The sequence below is a fragment of the Drosophila teissieri genome, chromosome X (assembly GCF_016746235.2).
Source record: "Drosophila teissieri strain GT53w chromosome X, Prin_Dtei_1.1, whole genome shotgun sequence".
Lineage (NCBI taxonomy): Eukaryota > Metazoa > Arthropoda > Insecta > Diptera > Drosophilidae > Drosophila > Drosophila teissieri.
In genome coordinates this window covers 18,657,977-18,672,446 of record NC_053034.1, presented here as the reverse complement: position 1 = coordinate 18,672,446, position 14,470 = coordinate 18,657,977, and the positions used below count along the sequence as shown (strand labels likewise).

Genomic DNA, 14,470 nt, shown 5'->3' with positions numbered 1-14,470 from the left:
AGCGGGGTGCATGTGTGCCCGTCGATTTTATGATGTTTTGAGTAGCGATGAGCTGTGGATCTGCAGGGTGTGTATAAATAAACAATGCCCCTATAAGGTGGTCAATAGGGGGTTAAGGGTAGCGGCATTTCATATTGTTGCTATAATCAGCGGCCGCTTTGATTCATCTGCATGTCCGCAGTGGCGGGCGAGATGGAGAGAGAGCAGAACCTTTGGTTTTGGCTTTATGCTCTGCCACCCCAGAATCATCAAAGAGCTAACCCGGGAGCTAGCCCCCCCAACCCCAACCCCAAACCCAACTCCAGCCCCAGCCCAATCCAACCCAAGAGGCCGAGCCCAAGGCAACCGATTGCAACCTTAGCCCCCACGCAACCCAAGCCCAAGCACACCGCCAACACCCCCACCCCAACACCCATCCATCCAACCAACCAACAACAACAGCACACAGCACTACAGTGGGGACTCCACACAGCCTCAGACTCGCAGACTCCGACACCGGCTCTGCCACTTCACTATGGGAAATGTGCCCTGTTTTGTTGGCATAAAGTAATATCTCGTAAACTATTTAGGATACGATGATAGTTTTTGTTTTCTAGTCTTGTACACACCTTTACAATTATTTGGGCAAAGTGGGCGTGAAAAGATATGAATTTTAGTAGGCACTAAAAAAACGATAGCACGTCCTTAATGTTTGCAACAGCTGACTTTACAGCGACTTTTTTTTAACATTGAAGTGTTAATTTAACATTAACATACATAACATAAGCCTTTGATCAATTCTTAATCCGTTAAAAAAACCAAAAATTTTTAAAATATTTAAAAACACATATTTGCCAACAAATCAAGTCAAATTCCCCATAATGCACTTCCACCTCCACTTGCAACATGTCCACTTCCAGCTCCGAACATGTTCGCTGCTCGAGTTCGATGGTAGGGCTCATAGGAATGCCCGAGACTTAGCCAAAAATAGCTAGATAATTATGTTGTACCACCAGCTAAGCTGAAAATAAATATTTTACTCCCCTAACAGTTTAAAGATTTTTCCAATAAATCATAACACGGCAAATTTATGTGAGATGAACAAACAAAATTAAACTGCTTACAGCAAATAAGCATGAGAATAAGAACGAACTCAAAGAACTCACATTTCTCCAATATTTTCGAACCGCTGGACTCGCCCTTTAATGTTCTAGCCAAAACTAGCTATAGCTAACTGAGCAGCTCGCGCTGCAGTAGTTGTTGCCGCTTGTTGTAGTTGCCAGCGATGTTGCTGTTGTTGCTTTTATCTCTGTTTCGAATTCGGTTCTCGTGCTCTCTGTTTTCGTTGTTTTCGTTCAGAGCAGCATTAACCCTCGACGGCGACGCTCGTTTTTCGGTTGTTCGGCTCCTGAAATCGAAATTGTAATTTCGCACAGCGTATACATTGGATTTTCCTCCTTTACGTGTCGCGCGTGTGCTATTCTTGTTATTGTCCTGTCGTCGCCTTTTTTTTTGGGTGTATACTTAACAAAATCGTTACAATTAAACATTTTTTTTCACGTGTGTTACTGTTACTTCAGCTCGGTACTCAAACACAAAAGTCAAACAAATAAAGCACGTTAAAGAGAACACCGAAAAAGAAATAACAAAAACAAATACAAATACAAATAACATAGGTTGTTGTTGTTGTCGCGCAGCATGTGGAGTTACAGTTAACTGTTACAGTTAACGGGCAGCAACGTGAGGTGGAGAAAGAGGTGTGTAGGAGCAGTGGGAGAAGCACAAGGAGCAGCAAAAGCGAAAAGAGGGTAGAGAGTAGGATTTACTGCTCCGCTTCACTAAATGCAGTCGACGCTGCGATTATTATGTGCCAGCTTCAATAACAACAACAGCAACAGCATAAAACCGCCGCAGCAGCAGCAACAACACCACTTGATACGAAAATAAACAAACAAAATCAATCAATTAATCAATCTGCTGAGCACACCGCTCTCCACGCCCACACACACACGCGCAACAACACATAACACAGGCACAACAACAACACACACAAACACACACGAGTGCGAGTCAACGCCCACGCCCATTGCAGAAAAAGGAGGGAGTGGCAGGACGACAACAAGCAAAGGAGGAGGCGAAGCACGAGGACGAAGACAACATGTTCCACTCACTTGTTTTGATGTCCTGCGCCCTTGCCGCCCTCTCCGTCGCCCAGGGGGCGGGGCCCGCTCGATCCAAATCGCTGCCGTTATCGCTATCGCTATCGGTATCGGTATCCTCGTCATCGGCATCGGCATCCAGTCCAGGAGCTGCTGACCCAACAGCCGCCGCCGCCACCACCACCGCTCAGACCCCCTCCCCCGCTCCTTTTGCCGGCAAACAGCTAAACAGATGCCGTCAAAGTTGCTATCAGCAGGTAAGAATCCAAGTAAATACATATACGCAAGAGTAAAAATAAGAATCCCAATTGAAGCCCCAGAAACCCAGACGCATAAACCCCAGACTCAGACCCAGACTCGCACTGAGAACTCAGAACTCAGAACCCGAGATAAGGCCTCGGATCGTATCGGATCCGTTTCGATCCCAGTTCGTTTGATGGACAGTTGTATGCCCAGTTGAGCGGCAATATAACCGATAGGCCATTCGCTTTGTGCACAGAGAAAAATAATATATGGCGGATGTAAAGCCAGAGGATCGATGTAGATTTGGATTAGCAAGTGCAGATTAGAAAACAGCTGGATTTATAATATATGCCAAGGATTTTAAGGGGTGAATACCTAATTGGAATATGGTACACATATGTATATCAAATCAATATGTTTAATAATTGAGGATACCCACATATAAGACTTACAATTTTAAAATCTGTATGCAACTACAGCTTTGCCTTCGCTTCAAACATACTTTTCAACCCTTGATCAACCCGAGTTCATATATGCATATGTATGTACATACATCATTGACTTCTCTATGTAGACAAGCATCTTCAGATTCTCATGTTAATTAACAATCCGTGAATTTGCATGATTCTGTTATTTTTCATTTCCTTAAAAACGTATTAACGTTGCATCTGGTTTTCCTAATTTATGCATAGTTTCGAAACCGCATTTCCCAAAAATGGCTGCCCAGCCGAAAAAGTCTAGGGTTGAAGAACTCCCTTAAGAATTTTTAGATTTCAGGATATTTACGAACTTGGACTTTTCGATAGATACATATGTATCTATGTAAATTTACGTTTGCCGCAAGAACTTTTCCAAGATTAAGGGGCTTAGGATCCAAATACTTCACTAGAAAGGCTGGCAGCAAATAGTTTTCCCAGCACACAGACACATTTTCCCAGTCACTTCTCAAGTGCATCGCTCGGACGTCAGGTTCCCGAGCTAATGCGATTAAGATTGCCCTAATTGAGGTCATGCCGAATTGGCCTCTGGTACCCACCCCGTTCTTTCTCGCCGTGTAGGGAACAGTTGTGCCCTGGACGACACCGACCTTCAAGGTTAGGAGACGCGGACGTGGATGCGGACACAGACGTCGATGACAATGACAATGGGTTCGGTTTTCGGGACCTGAACAACTGAACAACTGGAGAGCTAAAGAGCTGGCGAACTGGAGGACTGAAGAACTGAGTAACTGAAGAACTGAGTAACTGAGGAACTCGAGAAGGCGACGTCATTTTTTATGGCCGCTCGCTGGGTCTTTTATCTTTTATCTACGGGTTGACATCGCAGCTATTGCCGCTGCTGCTTCTGTTGCCGCTTATTATTATTGTTGTTGTTGTTGCCATACCGCTTGCCGCTTACCTTACCGCTCAGGTAGTCCCCGCCGGTCGCTAGAAAGATGTCAACTGGGTGGTCGAGCGTCGCTAATAGAGATCGGGAATTCAATTTGATCCGTCCATAGACAATGGCCAAAAAATGAAAAATAAAAAACCAAAATTGAACAGAGGGAAAAAGCCAGACAATCCGCGCAGGAGTAAAGCTCTCGGATCGAATTTGTACAAAGCTGTCACAGATGGATGGACAGAAGTTCAGCTCAAATGCCGCAGCCAAGGGAGAGGGAAGGGGAAGGGGAAAGGGGAAAGATACCTTTTTGAAAATAGAGCAGGTGGGCTGAACGAACAATGGGCTCTGAAGAAGGAGCCAGAGAAATGCAGAAGAAAGAACTTTGAGAAATCACCGCGAAAAATCAGAAAAAAAAACAGAATGGAATCAAAGGGGATAACTTATAGCGCACTATTAGGCAGTGACTTGGGTTAAATACTATAGCAACATGAGACTTATTTACAAAGTTGGTCTTAGAAATACTATATCAACATGAGAGCCATTTACAAAATGAGTCTTAGAGAAACGCACTTATCAATTAAGGCAATAAGCCTCGAAAGCAAACAGAAAATTCCAATTAATTGAACTCGCCGCAATTGCCAAGCTGATACTTGCCAAGAGCAAACAAGTACACAAAACTAAAGCCCAACTAATCAATATGAATAGCAAAGTTTTCCAGCCAACAAATCCAAGTTGAAAATGCCACTACAATCGAGGCGAAGAAGTGAATCGGAATCGGAATCCGAATCTGAATCTGAACCCCCGAACTCACCCCCAATTTCAAAATACGCTGAGTTGACACTTTCTTGTGTTTTTCCCCTAAAAACAAACTTTGGGGCCCCGGGGATTCGGTTTCCCCTCCGTTGCATGTAACCGATCCCCAACGAAATAATTTCGAATATGTATTTGTCCCCGATGTATTGAAATCCAGACGCAGCGCCGAAGTAAAAGTAGAAGTAGAAGTTTCCCAAAAAGATTTTACCCACCCAGCCAGCCAACCAGTTGATTTCTAAATGCGTGACTTCCTGGAACCGTGCTGATCTGTCAGCGATATCGGAAACAGAAACAGAGGATGGAGGTATGGAGGTGGCCGACAACTGTGGACTGTTAATAAATTTCAATCAAATGAAATCAAATCAAATTTTCATATCGATTCGATCCGAGCAGCAGCTCCCCGCCAAGTGCACATGCATAAATCAAGTGGGAAAAACACAAGAGTATAAATATCATCTCCGATTTCCAAGTAAGTCGACCTCTCTGTGGCGACAAGGTGTACGTTTAGTATGTACGGGATTGGGATTGGGATTGGACTTGGGATTGGAATTGGGTTTTCCATTCGAGTGGGGAACCGAGTAACCGAGGAACCGAGAAACCAAGAAACCGACGAGAGAACTGAGAGATACCGAGCTGGGCAGAACGAGGCAGTCAACCCAATTGACTCCAAGAGGAGTGCTCATGAGTGCTGTGGCGACACTTACAATGAAACATGGGATGAAACTCGAGAGGCCAAGACACTCGGACTGTCTGGGGCACTCGAAATCGTTCTGGGGAAAACGCTACAAAGCCGCATACGTCCAAGTCCAAATATAGAGCCAAAGTTTATTGATTTAACACGAGAGCACGGCAGCAATTTGTCCAAATATAGTTCGGTAGCACTTTGATATCACATTGTGCGACTTAGCATCATGAGTCGCCTAAATATTGTGGTTGTAACCTACGGTTAAACTCGAAAGTAATGGTTGATCTTGTTGCTCAGATCTTGTTTACTATATCCTGCCACTTGGCAACTGTACTCTAATATATATAAAATATATATTCCTAGGATAATTATAGTTAGATGTAAATCCAGAATATATCGAGTTAGATGTATGTCTATCTCAATATGCTAGATGCTGCTGCACATTATAGAAGTTAATCCTCACTGATTATTCAGACATAAATGGCAGATGTTCGCTGCAAATATCTTCCACTCAACTGTCTTGTGTTGCTGCAAATGTGCTAGGCTTTTCGGCTTTAGATATGCCAATCTTGGCTGATTATTTAGTCCGAACTTGCAGATTTCAGGCACGAAATACTTAAGCTTTCGCGTGTGTGCTGTCTGCATTCCTGATCACCGTCATCATCTCCGTCCGATATGCCCTTTGAAGTTCGCTCAAGAGTTTTGGATGGGGTGTTGGGTGGATGTGATGGATGGGGTGATGGTGGTAGTGATGTGGAGGTTGAGATTGAGGTGGAGGTGGAGGTGGTGGTAGTGGTGATGGTAATGCAGAATGCCTCGCCTCGGCTCGCCGAAAGTCAAAAGTTCTTAGGGGTTGCAGACTGGGCTAATTTCATGCTCGGTTCGCAGGACTAACTGGAACTAATCCACCCATCCATCGCATCTATCCATCCATCCAACCCCCAAAACCGAGAATCGGTAACTGAGAACAGGAGAATCCGAAGAACGGGGAATGCGATTCCGAATGCGAATGCGTTGCTCAATCAGCGCCAAATTAACACCATGAAAGACTTTTCCTCCTTCACTTTGGATATGCTCTGGGTGGTTGGGATGTTGGGTGGTTAGATGGGTGGTGCGATGGGTGCTCCAGTTGGCCGGGTGGATTCGGGATTTTTTTCGGGTGCTGCGGTGGCCGGAAGCTTCGATCTTGATGTATATGCAAGGCACGTAGTTCGGCCGCTGCTGGTGGTGGAATCATCGAATATATCTACGTATGCGTACGTGTCTCATAAAAGCCGCTCAAAAAACTGACTGACTGACCCAACTTCGGTAATTTATGTGGCCTACGGAGTCATGTGCCCATGGTTCCCACACTTGCCGAAACAAAAACTAGTTCAATAACTCAACAAAGTTATCATCCTATGACATCTAGAAGGAAAGTGCCATCTTTTCGTTGTAATACACTAATAGAACCACTGGAAATAGCAGAATACGAGGGAATTTAAAGCCCCTAACATTTACTTTACAATTTACCATATATTTGCTTTGTTTCAATACTAAAACAAAAACGGCATTAACTATAACCCTGCAAAAGAAGCAAATAGTGTACAAATTGTAGGATTTACTTTAGCTTGCTTACCTGAACTGTGAAAATCGTGTTTCCCTCACGTACATGCGAACATCAAAGGGAATTTTCAGCCTTTTAGGTGGGAGTTTTGACAGTTTTCTTCAAGTGCATTTGTGCCGAGGGTGTGAAATACCAGGGCAATTGCATGTAAAAGTTGTCGCTGCCTGCGTTTAATTTATATGGCCCAGACACATTTTGGGCCAGGTAGTAGTCCGTCCATGGCTTCAGACTCGAGACTCGACAGTCGAGACTGTGGAAAGTGGGAAAATGCGAACTGTGAACTGGGAGCTGGGAACTGTGAACTGAGAACTGTGAACTGCGAACTGGGAAAAGGGAGAATCGGGGAAAGCCGACAGACGGAACGGCCAAAAGATTTGCCTGTTCAGCGTTTTCATTCAGTCATTCGGTCATTCATTCGTTTATTCATTCATTCTGAACGCCTTATTGTTGTTACTTATCGCCCAAGTTGTTTCAGGTTCAGGCCCTCATCCGCATACGCATCCACATCCACATCCTCAGCCTTGTCCACAATTCCAGTTGCAAACGCAATCCTCCCCTCATCAACTACATCGTCTACATCTTCAGAGGCCAAAAATTCAATTGAGCGGAAAATATGTTGTCTTTGCGATTTTCCTTTTGGCATTCGTCGTTTTTATCTGCCACAACTGCTTGGTTTTGGTTCTGCCCCTCCTGCTCCTCCTGCCCCTCCTGCCACTCCTGCTACTCCTGCTCATTTTCCCTTTCCGTTTCCCCGGATTTTACTGATTTTCCTGCCTTATTGTGTAATGATGACAAAGTGCCGCCGTCAAAGTTGGCCCAAAAGGTGATGGCAGCCATTGTCCGGCGGGTTTTTCCTTTCCTTTGCCCTGGATGATGGATGATCGATCCAGATGCAAGTAGTTGCTGTGCTACATTTGCACAAAGTACGGATGCATTTAAGGGCTTAGTGAGCTGGATGTCTGGATAGCTGGATAGCATCGGAGTGGCAGTGGCTTAAGGTTGCCAAGGAGCGATTGAGCAGGGAGATAGTAGCGGAATAGCTCTAGTTTCGGAATCAAAAAAACGATTTAGCTGCACAGGAAGAAGTATAGATCGTTTGCCGGATTGAGAATGGTTAATTGTTTGAAAATAGGAACTTAACTTGGTTTTTATGAAATAGCAAAATAAATGGAGAAGCCTTAAGACTCAAACACTTCACGAAGTTAGTCCAATATCAATTAAGCGATTATAATAGGTTGCCTATTTTGATAAGGTTTAATTTGACACGTGTTCATGTTAAACAAACATTAAGCTGCAAGTGTTGGCAGCCATTATTATTAATATTGATTTTTACTAAAGCTAACTGGCAATATGCAATGTTTTGGCTGGGAAGCTTTCTTTATTACCTCTAAAATAGGAGAGTCTGACATTTTATGTGAATAACTTTATAAAACTAAGCTTACAATTCAATCACGTACCGAAATTAACTAGTATAACGAATCGGGCGAGACTGTAGATAAAGATTTCATAAATTCGATGCCGGCGAATGCAATAATCATAAATCTGGCTTGCAGCAAACATTAGGGTTACTTAACCTAACCCTCCCCGAAATCCAAAACCGAAAACGAATGCCCAATGAATTGAGATCTGTATGGGGACCGCCTCGTTTGATTTTTTTAATATTGTAAATTCCGAGTCATAACAATTTGTCACGCACCCATCTCTAATCGCCGTCGACTCATTCCCGTTCTCATTCCCATTACCATTGCCTCATTCATCTGTCTGTTTCTCTGCCTGCTCATTCATAAAAGGACTGCGGACAGACGCCTAGGCAGGAGGAGGTGGGGCGGGCTTACTGGTCCTAGGTCCTAAGTCCTGAGTCCTGAGTCCTGAGTCGTGAGTCCTGCACCCTGGTACTCCGTACTGCCCGCTGTTCCATTTTGTTCCGTTCAGTTCAGCTGTTTTGAGACTAAGGCGACAGTTGACAAAGGCTAAGCAGGCAGTCCGGTTTGATCCCGATCCTCCTGCTCTCTGTCCCTCAGCCTCTATCTTCCTCTTCCTCATCCCCATGCCCATCCTCATTCGCATGCTCATCCTCGTCCTGTCACGGCAATCCTCCTCATTATCCTCATTGCCGGGAGCGTGAAATTTTCAATTCGCCATAGACGAACATAAACGTTTGTGGTCATTTACTTGTGCACAGAAACGGCCAGCAGAATAGCCAACGGATTAGCAAAATTGCCCAAAACAACAAACAATTAGGCAAAGCGTGCGATTCCATCACTAAATGCTCCATTGATTTCAATATGCGGATTAGTTTGGAAAGTTTTTTTTTTTTTTTTTTTTTTGTTTATTTATTAAGGCATACGGGGAAAACTTGGAGCCCCTTTGTGTCCTTCTTTTCTATTAATTCAGCCCATTTGGGCGCGCCGGCTAACTACAGTTAGCTTTTTCTATTTTACAATGATTTTACTACAATTATATAACAATCACAGATAACATATAGGAATTAAGATAAGCGTCCGCTTCTGCTGACCCTTTGGAAAGTAAATTTGAAAGGCCTGCAAATTAAGCACTGGTCAGGGTACATTCATAAGGTGTTCTATTTTCCCGACCGCTGGTGTACATCTACATAGACTTTTCGCTTCTTTTTTCCTGCCGCCTGCATGCCTTGCCTTTTATTACGAGTTACAAATTTGCGTCTATTGTTGGGGCCATAAGATAGAGGATGGGGCCGAAAGGAGGCTGCTGATGACTCCTTGTTGTTTGTCCTGGCAGCCCGGGGTCTTGGGCCTGATTACTTTTTGCTAGCTTACTTAAAATTCGATTAGGCCACGCCCACTAACTAACTTTGTCCTGTCTTCTCTGCTTGCAGCGCTCCAAGGACTGGCATTATTGTAAGGATTTCGTTGATTGCACAAACGTAAGTATCTCCATTCATGTTTGTCTTTGTGCGACAGCCTAACGATGTCATTAACCCATTAATGCCGGCTCAAAACTGCTAGAAAACGCCGAATTTCTGAGCAGTCCAGCAATTGAATTATAATACAATCATAATTTAGTTAGAAGGTGATGAGCATTCGACCTTTGATCAAATCACAGCCCACAGGATTTACTGTATCGTTAAAAATATCCTAAATTTAAATCATTTTCATTGCAAGCATTCAACTTTATTTGCCATTACGGCTTTAATTTTATTATAAATTTGACAATTCTGTAAATTTCTCTGGAGAAGCATCTTTTTAAATGCCCGAAATTAAATCTACATTTATTATCGCCAGCCGGCTGAAAAAGGGTTGTTTGTGCTGTCGCCGTCGCTGCCACTGCCACTGCCAAATTGCCATGCGTAAACATTTTTAGGCACTTACACGGCGAGGACATGAATTATGCCAAACGAAACAGCCAGGCCTTAATGGGTTAAACGTTGTCGCCCGGGGGCGAAAAGTGGCAACCGAAGGATGAACAAATTTCATTGCCTACCTGCGGGCGCGCCACATAATTACAAGAAATAATTGACAAATAGCTAACTTTCTCTTCTCTTCTCTTACCGTTCTATGCCATTCCTCAACGATTCGTGTCCTGCCTGGGGCGTTGTCCTTGTGCTCCACCACATCCACGAAATCCACGGCATCCCCGCATCCCGCGCGAACCACAGTGCTGCCAAAAGCTGATGGCACCCTTCGAACTGCGAGTCCTGAAGGCCCAGCGCCAGGAGTCGCTCGTCCTCACGGACATCGGCTGGGATGAGATGATAGCGAATGCCTCGCGCCAGTGCCTCATCACCTGGGAGGTGTCCGGCGGCGGCCTCATCGGCAATCTCCTCACGGACACCGCCCGGGCGGAGCTCTCCTTGTGGCCGGACACCGTCTACAACATCCAGGTCATGTGCAAGCACAAGGTGAGTCCTCATTTCTCATTTGGTTGATAGCCACGGCATAAGAAAAACATGATACTGAGTTAAGTCAAGGGATTAGTTTTGTATGATATAGTGTGTACCATTTACTTATATTTGAAAGCTAATTAGGCGGTTAGATAAAAGAAATGATCTCATTTGAAATGTTTAAACTAAGGATTATCCCAATGCGGGTTAAATGTACAAGATGCTGCCTTATCTACTATATCTTATCTCGAAAGAGATTTCTGGCACAGGCACAAACAAAGCGAAAGAGTTTTTATGGTTATGCTAATAGAGCGAAGAAGAAAAGAGCTTTAAAGTGGATGTAATACGATCTTAAACCAAGTATTTAGCGCCTATCTGATATATTCATCAACACCCATTGACACTCTATATGCTTTCTTCCAATTTCAATTTAATAGCTCACGGGTCTGATGCGGCGTTCGATCAAGCTGAATGTGGACACCAGCCAGTTGGTGGGCACGACAACGACCACGACCAGCGCACCGAGGACCCAGGGCCAGCCAGTGGAGCAGGTGGTGGAGCAGCCGGTGAACCATCCAGATGCCTTGAAGCACTCGCAGCGCATTCGCGTCCGGCCCACGGATCGGGTGTACATAATCAGTGCCCTGCCGACGGCCAGCGAACTGGGCGGAGTGGTTTATCCGGCCTTCGGGGCGCTGGCCTTCTTCCTGGCCCTGCTGGTCATGTTCCTCTTCCTGCGTCCGCAGCGCAAGCGATTCCCCCTGGATGCGGACAGCGCGGACACGGCCACGTTGATAGGTCGCAGCTCGAGCAGCTCGAGGAACTCACTGGACGCCTCCACGCTGCACGTCTAAGGCGGAGGTTATCCGGACAACTTGTAGTCGTATATATATAGATGTCTGACTATGTGATATTCTGCACCCCAAAAAGAAAACCATACAAAAACAAATTAACAAATTAACAAAAAACAAATGAACAAAGGACGCGAAGACAACTGTGTACATACCCCTTGCCGCGTTAGTTAGTCCTTCCCTATCCAAAATGTGAAATCCTGAATTTTGATTCGATATGATAGATCAGAGCAGATCGAATCGAATCGATTCAAATCGATTCGGATCGAAATCGTTTGAATTGAATTGAATTGAATAGAATTGAGTTGGAGAGTCAAGCAACGTTCGCTCAACTAAGTTAAGTTTTATCCTCTGCCATTCGTAGATCCCAATGCCAAACCAGCGCAGTCATATACATATACACGCATGATAAGCATACATAGCTCTATATACATATACCAACTATATTATACATTTAACGCATTTACTATATACATATATATCATAGTTATACAAGCAGGAACAGCTAGAGATCAAGATAAAGATACAGATGCAGATACGTTTACGGTTACGGTTACGGATACAAATATATATATATATATATATTATATTATTATATATTATATACTATATATTATATTATATATATAATTAGCCTAGGGGCCAGCGGCCAACCAACTACATACACCAAACTAAATGCAACAAATTGCTACAAATTTTTTGTCAATCGTCGCTCGCTTGCAAACATACAAACAATATAAATTTGTTTTTATCTCAGGTTAAAAACAAATATATGTATCAATTAATACAAATACAAAATATCATGCATCTCTTTTCCATTTTTAGTCGTCTTAAACTTAAATGAAACATGGTACATAAACGAAAAGAAAAGAAAAGGAAAAGCTAAAGCAAAACAAAAAGGAATTACAAATTAACAAGAAAGCAACTTAAATCAGAAGTAAATATTTTTCAAAATTTTTAAATGTTTATACCTAGACAAACTCAATTGAATTAACAACAAAGTAAACTATTATAAATGACTTACTGTACTTGAGCATGTAAAAACAAAGTAACAAAGTAACTAAACTAAACTAAACTAAACTATGGTTAATGGTTAATTAAAGATGGTTAATTAAAGATCAAAGCTGAGAGAAATAACTTCGCTACGCAAAATGCCTGTAAATATTTTAGCCCTAATTTATTTATATTTAAACAATCCATTGTTTTGTTAACCTATGATTTTAAGAATACGGAACGTTTTCCAGGGGCAAGAAGATGGTCTTATTTTTCGAACAAAGAATGAACAACTTAATCTGATTAATGGAGTGTTCCTGCTTTTGATGCTTCTTATACTTAAACGTATGTTTTTAGTGTCTGCTCCAATGGTTGTAGTATGAATTAGTGAATTTCGATCAAATCAACAAAACCAACAAAGACCCAACCATCTTCTTTCCCCAGAATGGAATCTCTGGAGTGAGAACCTTGTGTAGTGTGAACCCATTGCCATATACAATGCAGTCCTAGTTTAATTTTAGTTAAGCGATCCAAATGTGTTACCTCTTTTTTTTGTATGTATGTATATCTTTTTTTTTTATGTGTGGCAGAGACTCGTTAAGACTAAATACGAAATATGCCAATCACATTTTAGATATGTACTGTGTATGAATAAATTCGGACGAGAAGGATGGGAGCGGATGTGCGGCACCCTTTCAACATTTATCCTTTATTCGTTTATTATGTAAATATAATTTGATTTGTTATTGCAGCTCATTTTTGGCTACTTTTATTTGTTGCGGGTTGGCATGGGAATATACGTATGTATGTATGTATGTGCATGTATTCATTTATGCACACTATGCCCCACCCCACTCGCTTTGTAATCAAAAAACTAAGGCATCGATTTTTGTGGCTCCCCTGTCTTCTGCTCCACTGTTCTTCCCGATTTCCCCCATTTTCCCCGTTTCTCCCCTTCATCGTCCTTGTCCTCGTCCTCGTCCTCGCACTTATCATATAAATTAGAGTTGGGATATGCAAATGCATGCAAGACGAGGGGGTTGATTGTGTAAAGGGGTCGTCGTGTCGATTATGAGAAACTTCTTTGGCTAGATGAAATGGAAAAATTCCTTTGCCGCGGCCGAAAAAGTATTCTCTAAAGAATTTCCGATTAAACTTTTCCTTTCCTCGCTGCTTTTCTGCGCAAAAACTCTCTTTTCGTCGGCTTGGGAAACTTTTTCGTTCGTCTCTGCTGCTCTGCTGCTTTCTTTATTTTTATTTTTAATTTTTTTTACTTTTTTAATTTAATTTTTTTTGTGTTAGCCTTTCCTGTTTTTGGATTAGCGCAAAAGGGGGTTGGCTTTGGTGGCCACTTGGCTGCCATTAGATCCCAATCCCCGTCATCCCCCTTTTGGTTCAGCTGTTGTTTGCTCGGCCACTTCAGCATCCCCCCCAACTCCACATTCTCAAGCACTTTTTATAAACCAAATTAAATGTATATGCCCCTACAGCTAAGGCAGCCCCAATCCCTCCTCTTAACCCATGCTCGCCTGCCGATGTCTGTGTTGTTTTTTTGTGGGCCAAGCCAATCCCAGGCTCTCGACGCTGTCAACTGCCAATTAGCTGAGCATTTTTCAACATTTTAAATTGTCTTCCCAGAGTGCGTCGTGGTGCCCCATCCCATCCCAGTTCCGAAGGGGTCTTTTCCGAGGCGGGGGGATTAGGTCTGGGCGACACTTGAGTGAGACGTCCAAGCGATTTTGCTTTTATAACCCCAATACCCATTGGGAACAGGGGCATGTCCACTGGCAGCAACACCCCTTGGAGAAATAGCCGAGCATGCTCTGCAGAGTGATCAGCCTATTATGGGTTTAACCCACAGTATATGTAGCTGTTCGCATGCAAATTTGAATTTATTTGATT

The 14,470-nt window shown here is 43.2% G+C and overlaps 1 protein-coding gene across 1 annotated transcript; it reads left to right on the top strand.

The window, feature by feature from the left end:
• The first annotated feature begins 1,350 nt into the window (after positions 1-1,350).
• LOC122623481 (transmembrane protein fend) lies at positions 1,351-13,297 on the top strand. Its single transcript, XM_043802675.1, has 4 exons — positions 1,351-2,395; positions 9,720-9,767; positions 10,500-10,742; positions 11,162-13,297. The coding sequence occupies exons 1-4, from the start codon at positions 2,138-2,140 to the stop codon at positions 11,576-11,578; spliced, it is 966 nt and encodes a 321-aa protein (XP_043658610.1). The 5' UTR covers positions 1,351-2,137; the 3' UTR covers positions 11,579-13,297.
• The last annotated feature ends 1,173 nt before the right edge of the window (positions 13,298-14,470 follow it).